This window comes from Stomoxys calcitrans, chromosome 4, assembly GCF_963082655.1.
Source record: "Stomoxys calcitrans chromosome 4, idStoCalc2.1, whole genome shotgun sequence".
NCBI lineage: Eukaryota > Metazoa > Arthropoda > Insecta > Diptera > Muscidae > Stomoxys > Stomoxys calcitrans.
In genome coordinates this window covers 109733847-109752151 of record NC_081555.1, presented here as the reverse complement: position 1 = coordinate 109752151, position 18305 = coordinate 109733847, and the positions used below count along the sequence as shown (strand labels likewise).

Sequence of the window (18305 nt, the reverse complement as noted above, 5' to 3'; positions counted from 1 at the left end):
ACAACGTATTCCATTGATTGTCTTAAAACAATTTTAAAGTCAACAGCTTAAACTTAAAGGGCGGGCTGATGTTTCCAAAAGTTTTAAATCTCTCCATAGCGAGCCACCAAAACAAAAAACAAAAGAAACTTTTTCTGAAAAGAATTATCAAATCCTTTGCGTGTGGCGAGTGGCATGTGCCATCATCATCTTCATCATCATCATGTGGCAGTGTTGCTATACTGCCATTGCCCTCAAATGGTCTTAAGATAAAACACAATTTTCTAACTTTTATGGTTTATGCTTAAGTTTAATTTGGTACGGTTGGGAAACCAGGAAAACAGGCATTAAAGAAGTCTTTCAAAGTCGCCCAAAAAGAGCATTAGAAAGTCGAAAAAAAAAAACTCATACGCGTTCGAATTAGTTTTGTGTTGCTAAGGATACTCAACGATGATAAGGCGGGAAAATAAAAACACGGCTTGTAATGAAGTGATTTAAGAATAAGTAGGCTTTTTGTAAGAGCATTTTCGGGAAACAGGATGTTCAAAGATTATTTTCTTAGAGAAGGATTTCAAAGTAGAAAACTGTTTGTCAAAAAAAATGTTGGCCAAAAATATATTGCCGGTTACGGCAATAGAAATATTGTATGTGAAGATGGTTTCGTAAAGGTGCATATTAGAAATTGCTAAATTCCTATTAGGTTAGGTTAGGTTGAAAAGAGGGTGCGAATATTAATCCGCCCATGCCACTATAGATATACACCTAAGACAGTAATCGGCTTGTTGTCCGCTCTAGAAACTAAAAAGTAACCTCGAAAAAGAAAATTTTAAGTTGGGAATTTCGTGCTACTTACAACATCCTTAATTCTTTTCCGTACCACTCCCCTAAATTGGTTCATGTTTGGTATTGTGTCCCCACCTAAGAACCGATGTCTTTTTGCCGCGAAAACCGGGCAATAACATAGGAAATGTTATAACGTCTCATCATCTTGCCTAAATGACCTACATATGCTATCACTTGCCGAAAAGAAAAGCTATACTGACCTCCTTCTTACTTCCTTTCAGTAATAGCCTCGTCATCCCACGATCCGGATCGCCCTAAAGGATTTTCCCCGTCCTTCTGACTGTTTCGCTGGTCCACAGTGTTACATGTGTTCGTCGCTCACGCTCTTAGCTTGGACTGCGTCGACCCGAAAAGCTTCGGGTAAGCTAAGTTTATTGACGGCAATCCTTCACTGTCAAATCGCCTGCCCCTTCATTCCCCCTTACTCCGTTATGGCCGGCAACCAAACAATTGTGCCGACCCCAGAGAAGGCGTCAGTATTCTCCTTACTTTCCTGTTTGTTGTTGCCCTTATGGCCATTTTACTGTCCATGAAGATGTTCACACTCGATGTCCTCGCGTTAGCACCACACCACCTTACTCATTTTGTGATTGCCCGTATCTCCGCCTGCAGGACCATATTATGGTCCGGCAGTCTAACACAGATCTCAGTCCCTGGGTTCTCAATGTAGACCCCCAGGCCCACTCTTTCCTCTAGCTTTGATCCATCCGTGTAAAACGATCTTCCAGATGGCAATTCCAAAGTTTCGTCAATCCAAAACTGTGCCGATGGCAGCAGTGCCTCGCACTCGACTTCAAGGTTCATCTCAGGTATCCGATCGGAAACCTCTTCCCTTCCTTCCAGGTTTTCTATCTTCGCCTCGATTATACCGCGATGGAATGATCTGCTCCCATCCTCAATCCATTCTCCCATCGCATTCAGTCTCATAGGCGCAGTGGCTGCTTCACACTTAATCTGTATGTCAATGGGTCTAGAATAGTCTCCAGTGCCGTAGTGGGCGTGGTCCTCATCGCTCCGCCTATGCCAAGACAACATGTTTTCTGAACCTGTTGTATGGTCCCTATGTTGCACTTTTTCCCTATAGCAGTCCACCAAACTACTGAGGCGTAAGTAAGTATTGGTCCAATCACGCTCCTAAAGAGCCAGTGGATTATTCTCGGATGCAGGCCCCTTTCAAGCCTACGGCCCGTCTACATAGTACCCAACATTTATGAGCCTTCTCAGTACGCTCCTGAGTGTGAGACTTCCAAATAAGTTTACTATCCAAGATCACTTCTATGTATTTGACCTTGTCAGATATCGAAATCGTATTGTTGAGGAAAAGTGAAACGTTGAGTTAGCTCACCTTTGTCCTCCTCGTGAACAGGCATATTTCAGTCTTCTCTGCGTTAACATTGAGACCCTAGGTCTAGCCCAATCATATGTCACATATAAGACCCTTTCAGCCCTTCTGCATAGCTGTATTATAACATTATCTGCATAGCAGACAAGTTCAAATCCCTATTCAATCCGCATCCATAGTAGGTTATAGGTGGTCACCCAAAGGAGTGGCAATAAAATGCTCCTCTGTGTCGTGCCCTGTGCCACTTTCTGCCTTATATTTATGTCGTAGGACCCCTAATTTATTCACCTGTGCTAAGGAAAGTTTATCCAGTCTCTAAAGACCGGGTCCACTGTCTAAGGATTGGATCAATGTGTCTGTCCGCACATTGTTAAACGCCCCCTCGATGTCAATGCAAATCGCCAGCGTGTACGTCTTGGCAATGAAGGATTCTTCTATTTTATGCACCACCTCGTGCAGGGCCATCTCCAACGACTTTCCCTTTACGTAGGCATGCCGTTTTTATTTGAGCAGTTCGCTGGATGTCCAACTCTTTATCATGGTATCCACAATACGTTCTATGGTTTTGGGTAAAAAGGACGTAAGGCTTATAGATCTGTAGGCCTTTTGGGGTCGCATAACTTGCCATGCCGGTCTTGGCTATAAATTCCACCCTTTCATCCTGCCAGGCTTTTGGAGTATACGCAAGTCGTAGGCATGCTGAGAAAATAATTGCCAGATGAGGCGCCAAATAGTCGACCTACTTTCGTAGTAACGCCGGAAATATTCCATCAGGTCCAGGTGACTTAATGTAAATGGTTTGAAGCTCCTCAAGGCTTCCTTGACGATAAGCCTTCGATCAACCTTATTATTCTAAGATTCCGGTGTCTCCGTGAGTCCCGTCGTATCCTGTGGAAAATGGGTTTTCATCAAAAGCCTCAACATATCCTCCGTTGTCTCTGGTCCCACTCCCATGTCGTCTACTAACGTTTCAGTTTGGCCATTGGTTTTTGAGAAAAACTGTTTCATCTTGGCGGCTTCATTAACGCTATCGACCTGGTCGCAGAAAAACTTCCAGGAGCAAGTTTTGCAGCTTTGGTAATCTTATTGTATTCCTTGAGCAATTCCAATATACTTCCGCTTTTTAACGACGTGCTCCGTTATAAAGTCTTTCCCAATATTGCGAATCTCCCCGGTCTTCCAGGGTTTTTCTTGGACTGATTTCCTTACTCAAAGGGGACAACTATCATCTAAACACCCCACTATGGCAGTCTTAATCTCGTTGACATTCTCGTCAATGTCTTATACTTCTTCTGAGTAGTCTTCCGAATTTTGTCCAGCTGGATTTCAACTTATTCCGAAAGCTTATCGGAATTGGAGTTGTCCGTGCTATTCTATACCTAATGTAGCGATGCTATCGCTTGCGATGGTCTGAGAAGTAAAGCTTCATGGAAATTCTCCAATCCTGAACCTCATCACTTAGATTTCCCGAACATATTGTCGCATCCAAAACCTCCATCGTAATCCTATGAACAAAGGTAGCGGTCGTTAGTATTCAAGAATTCTGCCATGGCTAAGTGAGAGTTTGCATCGCACCCTATTAGTAACTCATTTCTTGTCTGTTCTGCTTTCCTCACCAACCATTGCAGCTCCGACGTAGGTGCGGGGACGGAGAGTCAATAGGCAGATAAAGTCATGCCAGATATGATCCACCGTCTCCCTATCTCATCACATTTCTGGCAAAAAAAAATAAATTCAAGTTTTTATGACAAGTAACGCAGGTCTTCGGTCGAGTACCAGTGTTTACATAGAATAATTTGTAGTTGATATGGTTCAGTCTAAAAACTTTGTTCCATGGGGCCATGGACGACACAGCTCCTGAATTAAGGCAATATGAATCTAACCCCTGATGTTTTATTATTAGGATCTTTGCCTAACCTGATTTTCCGAATCTTGAGAAAGTCGGTAATGGTTCCATGGTCGGGTCCTGGTTCGTTAGGCTGTTTTGAGTCTACTGTCCCTGCACTGCCTGATGTTGCAATATTAGGATCTTTGCCTATGGAAGTTATCCAAATCTTGAGTAAATGTACTTCTTCTCCCAGAGCGTTCTGTGTCACTGCACTGCCTGGTGTTTCAGCATTAGGATCTTTATCCATAGTCTTCCAAAGCTCGATAAAGTCGTTGATGCTTCCGTCGTCGGGTCCCTGTTTGTTAGGCTGTGTTGGGTCTCTAACCCCTGGACTGGTTGATGTTTTAGTATTAGGATCTTTGCTTATCCTAGTCTTCTCAATATTAAGAGAGTAGGTGATTGTCTCGTCGTCGGCCCCCTGTTATTTGGGCTAAATTGAGTGTTCCGCAACTGCACCTGATGGATCAATATGGGGATATTGGCCTATCCTAGTAGCCCCAATCTTGAAAAAGACGGCCATGGCCCCGTAATATGCCATGCCTTTGGTCTTATTCAAACTTGTCACGGAGACTTGATCAATGCCCACCACACGGGGAGTTCCTTCCGCCTTCTCCTCCCAGTGGAAAACCTCCCATTTCTCCACCACCAAATCTTGGTTTTACTTGTTTAAGACTTCCATCATACGTTCCGTCGCGATTACGCTTCCCACTTCCTTGATGAAGACCGTCGTCTTTGTGAGCTGTGGGATGTTCATCTTTCTTACAAGGTCGAGCTTTACGCCCCAGGCAGTGTGGGTACTTCCAACGAGCTTTTTGGCAGTGTCAATACATTTCGCTGACAAAGCGCAGCCTTCAGATGACCTTTCTATACTCACAGCTCATAAGGCGTATGGGTGGACCCCCTTCAGACTTCAACACATGATCGAAAAGCCGTTCGCTTACTAAATGCCTTACCTGGGACCGACGATCTGGTGAAATTCTACCGGATGCTCAGCCGATATCTATGACTGCATAAGTCATCTCATCTCTGTTGTACTTCCATGCCATTTCGCCGTAAGAGGGCGGCTCCTTACCTTTCTCAGCTACCATCTTCCCCTTCCGTGATCGCTGTGGGATCCTCTTGGAAGTCACAATCCTCCATGAAGACTCAGGGGCCGTGCACGCTTCCTTCGTTCCTGGTCCGACTTTGTCTCCCTCCGTAAGACACTGTCTGGAGTCTCCTTTGCGGGAGGGCTGGCTTGGTCTTCCCAGAGTACTTGAAAGCGGGTAGCTCTTTTCCTTCTTCAGCGTCTTGGCAGTACTTTGCGCTTCGGGTGATCTGATTCTCTTTCCAGTTTCCGTAGAAGTACCTGAGAATGTCGGTTCTATCAGATCTATCCCTGCGCTTTCGTCCGATTGTACTGCCGGTACACACTCCTCAGTCTCCTTTTTCGTGCACTGGATCGCTTTCTCGGTCTGCTTGTTAGCTTAGCAAAGCCATCGCTCACTTCTGCCATCATCTCGCTAAGGAACTCTCATCTTTCGATTCGGCTGCGATGACTGTTTAGTTGACGCTGTCTAAATCTGAATCGGAAACACCATATTTACATAAAGGCTAGGCACGAACTGTGCATCCCTTTGATTTATCGGTCTCTGCCTCATATGTCAGTCTGACGACTGTTTGTGCGCTTGAAGCATTACTCCCGACTATAGGTACCAAGGCGCCCCCTCCATTAGGAGGACAACATGCTACGGTCTGTTGCCACCACCGCAGCTGTTGGGTCTTTGGAGTCAATTTTGAGTCCACTCCTGAAAGGCTTAAACATTTTTTTAAATAGTTAATACCGAGATAAGGTTTTTTTCGAGGAGCGAAATGAAAACACGTCCGCTTCAGTCAATGGTTACTAATCATTTCTAATTTCTTAGTAACAAACTTACAATTTTTAATCTATCATTGGGTCTTCTGGTCCTACATAAATCCAGTTGCCTCGTTTACCTTTTCCGTACAACAGCTAAAAATTCCATACAATAAAAAGGTGGTTACACTGAAAAAAATCGCCCCAAAACTTAAGATTTTTTCTTCTTCGTATGATTTTTAAAATGAAGACGAGTTAAAGAACAAAAACTTTCAAATAATGAACGAAAATAACATGACCATCCATTCCAAATCCTGATCGCTGAATGATTCTTATTTTACTTCATAGATAACTGTGTATTTATTATTTTTTGAAAAATTCGGTTCACTGTTGTATTGTATCAATGTCAGTTTTCTAACTTTCAACGATTTTTGACCTCCCTTTTGGATTTTTATACCCTCCACCATAGGTATAATAATTTCATCATTCTGTTTGTAACTCCTCGAAATATTTGTCTAAGACCCCATTAAGTATATATATTCTTGATCGTCATGACATTTTAAGTCGAACTAGCCATGTCCGTCCGTCTGTTCGTCCGCCCGTCTGTCCGTCCGTCTGTCCGTCCCTCCGTTTGTCCGTCCGTCTGTCTGTCGAAAGCACTTTAACATTCGAAGAAGTAAAGCTAGCCGCATGAAATTTTGCACAAATACTTCTTGTTAGTGTAGGTCAGTTGGGATTGCAAATTTGATATAGCTGCCATATAAACCGATCTGGGATCTTGACTTATTGAGCCGCTAGAGTCGCAATTCTCGTCCGATTTGGTTGAAATTTTGAATGAAGTGTTTTATTATGACTTTCAACAACTGTGCTGAGTATGGTTGGCATCGGTATATAACCTGATATAGCTGTCATATAAACCGATCTGGAGTCTTGACTTCTTGAGCGTCTAGAGTGCGCAATTCTCAACTTCCAACAACTATGTTAAGAATAGTTCAAATCGGTCCATAACCTGATATAGCTGCCATATAAACCTATCTGGGTCTTAACTTCTCGAGCCAATAGAGGCCGCAATTATTATCCGATTTGGCTGAAATTTTGCATGAGCCGTTTTGTTATGACTTTCAACAATTGTGCTGAGAATAGTTCAAATCGGTCCATAACCTGATATAGCTGCCATATAAACCGATCTAGGGTCTTGACTTCTTGAGCCTCTACAAGGACCAATTCCTATCCGATTTGGCTGAAAAATTGCATGACGTGTTTTGTTATAACTTTCAATAACTGTATTAAGAATGGTTCAAATCGGTTCATAACCTGATATAGCTGCCATATAAACCGATCTGGGGTCTGGACTTCTTGAGCCTCTAAGGGACGCAAGTATTATCACATTTGGCTGAAATTTTGTACAACGGCTTCTCTCATGACCTTTAACATACGTGTCGAAAATGGCATGAATCGGTTTATAGCCTAGTGCAGCTCCCCTATAAACCGATCTCCCTATTTTACTTCTTCAGCCCCTAAAGTGCGCAATTCTCTCTAGACTTGGCTGAAATTTTACACAATGACTTCTACTATGGTCGCCTATATTCAGTTCAACTATGGTCCGAAATGAACCATAACTTGTTTGGTTTTAATAATAAGACGCAAAGTTAAGGATTTATTAACCCATCATTTAAAATAACAAATCTTCAATGTGTATGAAAGTATTTTTTACCATAGGAAATATTTCCTTAAAAAGTTAAAAATTTTATCATCTTCAAATTTGCAATAAAACCATCAATGAAAATATTTGTAATCGAATTTTGAGTGCCTTAGGCAACAAACAATAAAACACAAGCAATCAATATTATGTTCACTGCTCTAGGAACCTCCTTCCGTCATGCAATTTTCTTGTAGTCCATTTGTGACATAAAATATTGAATGGAAACAGCGACAACGGAATGTATTGCTAATCATGACATAATCATCATTAACAACTACAAGTTCATTTCAAAATGGATCAGTGAAGTCCTCTTTTGATAAGTGCTATATATTAAGCGGAATTCTGTCTTATTTTTTCCCCTTTGGCTGCTAGGCAAAACAAAATAAAATTTCAGGGGGAAATTGCTGATAAAGGAAGAATTCACTGTTGGTAATTGCAAGAAGAAACCAATAAATAATTCAATAAAACCACAAGTGGTTGCTTTTAGCGGAAATTTTCAATAAAGGAATTTAGATCTATGTAACGAAGGGTGGTTACCAGCTATTTGAATTGTGATTTAATATACGTTTAAATTAAATTGTAACAAACTGTTTTTGGAGGCAAAATGGGATCACAATTGAGGAGTTTAAATAAAAAAGGTTCCCATACGAAAGACTTCATTCAGAATATGCATGATTGTAAAAATTTGGTCAAAGCTTTAATTCTCTTGAAATTCTAGTTAAAATTTTATTTTATGGATTACTAGCTGAATCGGACCCGCTCCGACGCGCCTTCTTTTACTTCATGTGGAACAAAACTATCACTGAAGTAATTATTTTCGACAATTAAAGAGATTTAAGTGAAATATTATGCTACGAAAATAGTTTGTGTTTATCGCGTGACTAACGGTATAACAGTGTAAATGACAGTATAACAGTGTAAATGACTTTTTCTTAATAAAGGGTGATTTTTTTGAGGTTAGAATTTTCATGCATTAGTATTTGACAGATCACGTGGGATTTCAGACATGGTGTCAAAGAGAAAGATGCTCAGTATGCTTTGACATTTCATCATGAATAGACTTACTAACGAGCAACGCTTGCAAATCATTGAATTTTATTACCAAAATCAGTGTTCGGTTCGAAATGTGTTCAAATTTTGACAAATTTTGTTCAGCGATGGGTCTCATTTCTGGTTGAATGGCTACGTAAATAAGCAAAATTGCCGCATTTGGAGTGAAGAGCAACCAGAAGCCGTTCAAGAACTGCCCATGCATTCCGAAAAATGCACTGTTTGGTGTGGTTTGTACGCTGGTGGAATCATTGGACCGTATTTTTTCAAAGATGCTGTTGGACGCAACGTTACGGTGAATGAACACACCGGGGGGGTGTTTTGGACAAGGGGTAGACCCTCAGAAAATTGGTCCCGAAACTGGGTATCAATTTCCTGCTCTACTCCCCAATACCTTTCATTTGAGTCCCACATTGACATGGTCGGTATTGTGCCCGATTTAGTGGCGTTTTGGGGAGTAGGGTGGTGCCCCAAACACTTAGCTTTGAAAGTATATCAGCATCGTGCTCTATTCTCATATAACTATATACCATTTATTTGACCATCATACAGGGTGGCTGATGAATATTGCTACAATGATGAATATTGCTACATTTTTTTTCGGTGTATGGAATACATTTTTCTTTTATTCATGTTAAATTAAATTATTAAATTAATTATTAAATTATTATTAATTAAATTAATTAATTAATTAATTAAATTAATTATTAAATTATTATTATTAAATAGAAAAAAAGTTATTACATTTTTTTTTGGTAGCGGCTTTCATCAGCCACCCTGTATTACCATTGGTCTCGAAATTAGATATCAAATACATTTTCTAATCTCAAATACCTTTCTTTTAAACCGCTTATTGGAAAAGTCAGCAAATATGTCCGGTTTGGGGTGTGGACCCTAAAAACTGTCAATATCGAGCTCCACTCTCTTGAAGACCCAAAATGTGGTAGAACGTCCTATTTTGGGGTTGTTATGGTTGTGGGTCATCCCCTAGACAGTTGGTTCCGAATGTTGATATCAGATTCGTGGTTTACTCCCAAATAACTTAAATTTGAGCTTCGTATTGCTATAGACGTTATATATGTGTGGTTTAGGGGGAGTTTATGAGGTGACGCTTCCCAGAAACACTTGTACGTAAAACAAATATCAGATTTGAGCCACTTGTTGCCATAATCCACAAATATGTCCAATTTGAGGGGTATGTAGGATGGGGCGACAACCCATGCACTAAGTCCTGACAAAATATCAGCAACGTGCTAAACTCTCAAATTTGTTTTATTTGAGCCACAATTGCCATTGGTTTGGGGACAGTTTATGGGGTGATGAGATGACTCCCAAACACTTGGCCTCAAAATTGCATATCAAATTCGTTTCGTCCTCCTGTGTCTATCCCAATTTGAGGGTAAAAAGTGTACTCTACTACCAAAGACCCTTTTTTTTCTTGTTCTATACTATTCTGATCGGTCTTCATATATTATGTTTAATTCCTTTTTTGGGTAGGATAAGGGGAGGGGGGTTGCCCTCTGACACATCCTTTCAGTTGCTTAACTGCAGCTCGACAGGACGTTTTGGGACGATTTTGGTTTTTTGGCGGCACACTTGGTAATTGCACTCAATTTTAAATATTTGATAATTGGAGTCCCATATGGTCCCGTCCGGTCCATTTTTGACTTTGGGCGGTCATTTTGATGCGGTTTTTGGCTTGGGGCTGCGCCCTATGTACTTGAATTTTTGACAACATATTCGTATTCTACTCCCGAATACCTGTCACTTTGATTTTGGGTGGTTTTGGGCTTGGGACGGCTCCCTAGTTACTTGGATCCAATTTTTAAATATCATTTTTTAAATAGTCCCGATCGATCCACTTTTTATTTTGGGTGGTACTCTTGAGGGATGCCCTTGGTATTTGGATCCAATTTTTGACATCATATTCGTATTATACTCCCGAAAGCCTTTCATTTGAGTACCATATTGTCCCGATGGGCCCACTTTGTTTTTTGGACGGTACTTTTGGGGAGGTTTTGGGCTTGGACCGGCTCGCTAGGTACTTGGGAACAATTTTAAATATCCTATTCATATTCTACTTCTAAATACCTTTTTATTATAAACAAATACGAATTCATTTTTATACCCACCACTGAAGAATGGGGGTTATTTTCATTTCGCTATTCAGTTTGCAACACATCGAAATATCCACTTCCGACCCTATAAAGTATATATATTCTTGATCAGCGTAAAAATCTAAAACGATGTAGCCATGTCCATGTGTCTGTCCGTTGAAATCCCAGATCGGTCCAGATTTGGATATACCTGCCATATATACGGATCCGCCGATTTAAGGTCTTAGGCCCATAAAAGCCGTATTTATTATCCGATTTTGCTGAAATTTGGGACAGTGAGTTGTGTTAGGCCTGTCGATATTTTTTTTATTTTGGTCCAGATCGGTCTAGATTTGGATATAGCTGCCATATAGACCGATCTCTCTATTTAAGGCTTTGGACCCATAAAAGGCGCATTTATTGTCCGATTTCGCCGACATTTGCGCCAGTGAGATGTGTTAGGCCCTTCGTCAGCCCTCTTCAATTTCACCCAGATCGGTTCCGATTTTAATAAAGCTAGCAATGGAGGTCACCGTAGTGCAGAGGCTAGCATGTCTGGCGTTACCATTAGAAAAAAATTTTCAGCGGTGGTCTTCCCCTCCTAATGCTGGCAACATTTGTGAGGTACTATGCCATGTAAGACTTCTCTCCAAAGAGGTGTCGCACAGTGGCACGCCGTTCGGACTCGGCTATAGAAAGGAGGCCCCTTATCAATGATCTTTAACTTGAATCGGACTGCACTCATTGATATGAGAGAAGTTTGCCCCTGTTCCTTAGTGAATGTTCATGGGCAAAATTTGCAATTTTGCCATATAAACCGATCTCTCGATTTAAAGTCTTGGCCCCATAAAAGGCGCATTTATAATCCGATTTCGCTGAAATTTGACACAGTGACTTATGTTAGGCTTTTCGACGACCGTGTCGTATATGGTTCAAATCGGTATTTATTTGGATAAAGCTACCAAAAAGACCAACATTTTGTTCTACAAAATTAAACTATGACTTGTACTTGTGGTTTACACTCAATAACCGTGTCGAATTTGGTCCAAATTGGACCATATTTCGATAAAGCTGCTATGGGGACATATATTATACGGGATTCTGACGAAAGGTGGTTTACATATATACCCGAGATGTTGGGTATCCAATGTTCGGCCCGGCCGAACTTAACGCCTTTTTTACTTGTTATATATAGATTAAGATAATAGATACGTTCAAAATTTGTTCAACATTTTTTCTATTTTTTCTTTCATAACCAACACTCTGGGGATGTCCTCTATAAATGTAGTGCATTGCGTTGGTGATTAGGAAAGTCAAAGATTGGACAGAGAGGGAAGAGGGAGCAGTGTTTTTGTTGATATTCCTTTTGAATTTCTGAATATCAATGTTAGTGGGAAAGACATTAGCCGGAAGTCAATTTCACATACGAATGGTTCGGGCGAAAAATTAATTTTCTCGGTAATGGTCCGGACAACTGGCCAATCAATTACAAACGGGTGTGAGTTCTTGGCAAGTCTTGTATTACTGGTGAACATCCTTACGTCAGGAATAAGAAGACGGTCATTCAGGTAACACACGCCATGAAAGTAACGACGATGTTCAAGAGAAGCAACAGAGTGGGATAACCCATGGTCCCAATCAACTCTATCGCTCTCCGCTGAACCCGGTGAAACAGTTCCAAGGATGACTTTGGGGCCCATATGAGAGTTATACTCCAATCTTGGCCTGATAAGGGTAGTATAAAAATGAATATTTTTTCTATAGAAAAATTTTAAATTTTCCGCTAACATTTCTTCTTTTGAGTTAAAAACAATCCTTTACATATTTATTGGCATTATTGTAGAATGTGTTTACACGCCAGCAGTTATAAATTCTTTTAGCTGTCATCCCTTTGTTTCAAAACTTTATTGGCCTTTGGCCTAACACTGTGTAATCGGGCACCGTATTCCCATGAATGGGATTATGTGACAGATAAAATTGCTTACTCAGCTTCAATTGTTGTCAGTTTATATGCCCCGTTGTTTTTTCTCGCAAAAGTTTAAACATCCATGCCATTGTTGGTAATGTAATGGACAAACTTAGTGGAAACATTTTCGCTGTCACACTTTGTACTGGATAATAGGATAATTTGCCATTGTTTGTAGCTGATAAGTTTCAATTAATGTTTCCAGTTGAGTATTCGTTTTCACTTATTGTTCTAAAATGCTTTGTATTTTACAGGTGTCATGGGTGCGACATCGTGACATTCATTTGTTGACTGTGGGAAGATACACCTACACCTCCGATCAAAGATTTGAGGCAATGCATTCGCCTCATGCAGAAGATTGGACACTGCGTATACGCTATGCTCAACGTAAAGATTCTGGGATATATGAATGTCAGATATCAACAACGCCTCCGATTGGCCATTCAGTATATCTGAATATAGTGGGTAAGTAGTGAAATATTCTAATTGAGAGTGTATTAAATTTTTACATGTTTCTTAAAATAAAATTAGAAACAATTTTGGAGTAAAAATTTTTAAATTAGGCGACATATTAAAGACTAATTCATTCAGGAATCCTTTGACTTTTTTACTGCTATCTAATAGCGTATTATTGAGCTTAAGTTACTTTGAAAAATTGTATTTCCGTAGTAAAGTAGTATTGGGCTTAGGTTACGGACTGTTGACCTATCTAAGACCATATAAGTGGGTATAAGTTCTGTTAACGGCCAAGAGATTTGCAACTATCACAGCAACTTGGTGACCTTACGTCGATTATGTTCGCCCTAGAGGAGAGAAAAAAGCTATACAAAATATGAAGAACACAGACAGAAATTATCCAAAGCATTGTGCAAATCAGTATTAAGAAAACAGAAGGGATGGCAACACCAACTCCCCTTTGGGACCAGGTAAACAAGAGAGAAACTATGGTCGAGAGCTTCTCTTACTCAGCCAACTTAGATTTCTACATTAGTACAGAGTGACAAGAGGTCTAAGTGTGTTTGGGGTATAAATAGAATGAGATATTAATCCCATAATACGGTGTCTTCACAGTTTCCAATTCCTCATCACCATAGACAAGACAGCTAGCTGTCAAAAAGCATAGGTGTTCAACCCATAATTCCAACAGCTCATCACTATAAACTCAGACGAAGTCAGTCTTGCTTTGCGTCCAGTATTAAGTCAAAGTTCCAAAGTACCAATGAACTGTTAGACTCCTATCAGCAGTCCGAGTTCGTGCTTCTTCAGGTTAGGTAAGGTGCGGTTTAAATGGTTGTCTGCCATTAGACTAATCTAGACGTTTTCGTCCATTACGGTACCAAAGGAACAGGAGAAGGAAGATGCTTTCAAGTTCCTACCATTGAACCATCCAGATCGCTTTAAAAAGCCCAACAAATTGCGAATTTGTATATCCGCTAAATCAGACAACTACTAAAAGAAATGAAAATCTAATGTGGAACTCCTTCTGACAGATAGTGCAAGACACACACACACAGCAGATGTTGTCTTCTTCCTCGACGTCCTCACAGCTTCTGCAGAAATCGTTACTTGCAACCTTCAGCCCATCAACATGTCCTCCGATCAGACAATAACCAGTCATGACGGACGCAAGGCTTGAGACGTATAGTTTCTAGTCTCCCAATCTCATCTTCTCCACAATTGCCTGGGGTATCTCTGTGGTCCGGCAACCAAAATAGGTTAATTTTTCACTATGCAGTTTTCTCGTTGAGAAATCAGCTATAGTTGGGAGCGATTTTTGAATGACGAAAATATTTCCAAATATTTAATACCTGTCTGACTGTCTGTGAAGATATTTCTATCAATCGTCATTTCGGTATTATATCTTAGTCATTCTACAACTTCTTATCACCACAGCCAGCAGCGATTGCAACAATTTTTTTTATCCAGAATATTCAGATCCAGTAGGTATGTCATTAAAATCAATGCATCTGATAGTCACAAACAAATAAGCCATCCTTTGGATCCGGCTGAATATTGAAGACTAGGTCGACTTTTCAACTGCCGTCCACCAGATCCCGACGTCAAATAGCATTATAGGTCTGACATCTGCAGTATACTGCCAGTGCCCCCAACTTTTTTCAACGATTCTCTTGCAGGTATATGGTTGCCTTTCTTGAACACCCTGGTGTTTTAAGCATTCCGTAAATGAAACATTATTTCCTCCCAAACTGATAGGTTTAACCGTGGGTAACTTGTATCTCCTACTTAAAAGAACAACTTCCATCTGGGATGGATTTACACCTAAACCACTTTCGCTAATCAACCTTGCTTTCGTACATAGAGCTTCCTGAAATGTGTCTCTAGAGTGCAGACTAGTTCCCCACCTTTTTCTTTCACAAACAACACTTTACTTTACACAAATTGGCTATGACAGAACATTTGATTTGTCCCATCCTTGTCCAATTTGTTGTCGCATCCTTGTCCAATTTGTTTCCTTGTGTTTGGATCGAGTGACAGCCATGTGGCTTTGTGAATATTTTTACGTTGAAATCTGGTGCTACTAACTACCATGTTCTTTGCCGCGGCGAAATCTATCAGCCTTAACCTATTACTGGACGTAATCTCGTGGAGGCTAAACTTTCCGACTGTTGGACCAAAAATGTCCCATCTTTGCATTAAAATCTCCCAGAACGATTTTTAATATCATGGGCAGGGTAGCGGTCATATTCTCTCTCTAGGCGCTAGTAGGAAATATCCTTGGTCTGCTTGTCCTTGTCTTCCGTCGGGGCATTGGCACAAATAAGGCTTATATTATAATAATATAACTAAATATAAATAATTTGGCAATATAAATAATTTGGCTGGAGAAAATCTGGGGACAAGGTGTTTCAGTATCCGACTAACCACAAATTCATGTCTCGTGTCATGCCAGCTATAGTATAGTTCGTCATCGTTTGGTACTGTTGTCACGCCATTCCCGGTCCATCGTACTTCCTGTAAGGCGGTTATATTTGCCTTGTGCTTCTCCAATACATCCGCCAATGCGTATACTACACCATCTCTATAGAGGGTGCTGACATTCCAAGTGCAGATCCGCAAATCATGGTCCTTTTTTCATTTGCGTGGGTCGTAAACGTTTGGGGAATCCGTCCTTTTTATACCCTCAACCATAGGATGGGGGTATACTAATCTTGTCATTCTGTTTGTAACACCTTGAAATATGCACCTAAGACCCCATAAAGCATATATATTCTTGATCGTCGTGACATTTTAGGTCGAACAAGCCTTGTCCGTTCGTCCGTCTGTCTGTCTGTCGAAAGCACGCTAACTTTTTAAGGAGTAGAGCTAGCCGCCACAAATTTTGTACCAATACTTCTTATTAGTGTAGGTCGGATTGAATTGTAAATGGGCCAAATCGGTTCATGTTTTGATATAGCTGCCATATAAACCGATCTTGGGTCTTGAATTCTTGAGCCTCAAGGGGGCGCAATTCTCGTCCGATTTGAGTGAAATTTTGCACATAGTGTTTTGATATCACTTCCAACAACTGTACGAAGTATGGTTCAAATCGGTTCATAACCTGATATAGCTACCATATAAACCGATCTTGGGTCTTGACTTCGTGAGTCTCTAGAGGGCGCGATTCTCGTCCGATATGACTGAAATTTTGCACATAGAGTTCTGATATCATTTCTAACAACTGTACGAAGTATGGTCCAAATCGATTCATAACCTGATATAGCTGCCATATAAACCGATCTTGTGTCTTGAGCTTCTAGAGAGCGCAATTCTCATCCAATTTGGCACAAATTTTGTACAACGGTCAGAATCGATCTATTATTTTCCATGGACGGGTTATTGGCCCAGCGCCCCAACCGCATGGGTTTTGGGGGATCGCACGTATATCCCTTGATGCTCCAAGATCCGACGCTCTCCTTCAGCCGCCCCTAACCTGGCACCAGACGCTGATGTTGGTTATTTGAAGCCACCAATAACACGCCTTGTTATCTCGAGTGCCATTGGCACTCAGTTTTTAAATAAGAGCCAGCGGCACCTGACCCCTCATTGAGACTCTCGTCTCGAAATCGCTGACTGCCGTCAGTCGCATTTGTTGCTACTCCGCACAAAAACAAAGCTTTCCATTATCTGAAACCGATAGCTTTCAGCTAAGCTTACCGTGATATCGATGAAAACGACACAAGTCGGAGCCCAAAGTTACAATCCGTGTGATGCTCACCATCATCCCGTATTGGCTGGTATTCCAGTAACAATAATATATTGCTAATGGCAATATTCCAAAGTAAGGAGACAGTACATATGCTTGTGGTGTCCCTATGATGACCCATCGTTGTATATCTATATAAGCTAAGACTGCAGCAATGCGTTTATTGAAAAAAATTCAAATTTACCCATTAACATTCCATTAAAGAAAAGAAGCAAAAGTCGCACATGTCCATCCTATCCGATTCAAGTTTTAAACTCAATAATAAACCATGCCGTACTTCGGAACCAAACACACCTCTTTACTCCTTTGAAAGTTAACATCATATCGAAGACATACGTATTTACAGATATCGCATAATCAACTTAGAATGTAAAGACGGTCAAAAATATATGCTTCGTGATTTCGTTTCCTCCGCTGGTACAGGGTATAAAAACAAAGTAATTGTGTTGGAATATCTAAAATATGAATTGAAACTTCAAACACGAAGATGGGTAACACACGGCAACATCCTCATAAACACCGATAGAGACCGGCCTCTCGGCACATATTAAATCTCATTTTAAATGCAAACAATTTTCCTTACCCCAATTTGTTTTGTTATTCCCTTTGGAATGCTATTTGGATGTTGTAATTTTTTTATGGTCACTGACCATTCATAAACACGTGTGCCCCGCCTCTACATGGTGCTATATGCCGGAGCGTGTGTGTAGGCGACATCAAATTTTCCTATGATATATGATGTCCAAATGATAAATGACATCTACTCCCTGTAAACTGTCACGGAATTTTATAATTTGTCATTTAAAATACAACATGGTAGATACTCTTAAATCATCTTCTAACGAATTTTCATACTCGTACATATTGGACCTTTGGGTTGTTTTTTTGTATAAATGTCATTTAAAATAAATAGGAATATGACATAATTTCCTACAAGCTTTGGGAATGGAAGCTGTTGTAAATTTGCAAAAAATTATAGCTGTATTAGTAGTTACGTTCAATGACAGTTGTTAATGTCGTTGACCCTAATGAGGAAACCCGAAACAATAGAAGTGTTTTTTTTTTCCAAAGTAAGGGGAATTGGTTGCTCTTCAAGGTAAACAAGTGAAAGCGTGTTAAGTTTGGACGGGCCGAATCTTGGGTACTGAGTTTGTATTTGAATTATTTTGATCTCAAGAAGTCATTGGGGATATGGGTACTCAGGGTGGCCTATATAACCATATTGACCGATTTGGATAAAATTTAGCACTGACTGGTGTAAGTCATAAAATAGGTTTGTGGACCAAATTTCAGCCAAATCAGCTGAAAATTTCTTAGGGCTGAAGAAGTCAAATCCGAGGATCGGTTTATATGGAGGCTATATCTGTTTACAAACCGATTCAAAGTCACAATTGAAGTCTT

General features: G+C 40.4%; 1 protein-coding gene across 1 annotated transcript in view; it reads left to right on the top strand.

The window, feature by feature from the left end:
• Positions 1 to 18305, top strand: part of LOC106087134 (uncharacterized) — a 395564-nt gene that overhangs the window by 257005 nt on the left and 120254 nt on the right. The window contains exon 4 of the mRNA XM_013252063.2: positions 12955 to 13165. Within this exon, the coding sequence (XP_013107517.2) occupies positions 12955 to 13165 (211 nt within the window). The remainder of the gene's footprint in view (positions 1 to 12954; positions 13166 to 18305) is intronic.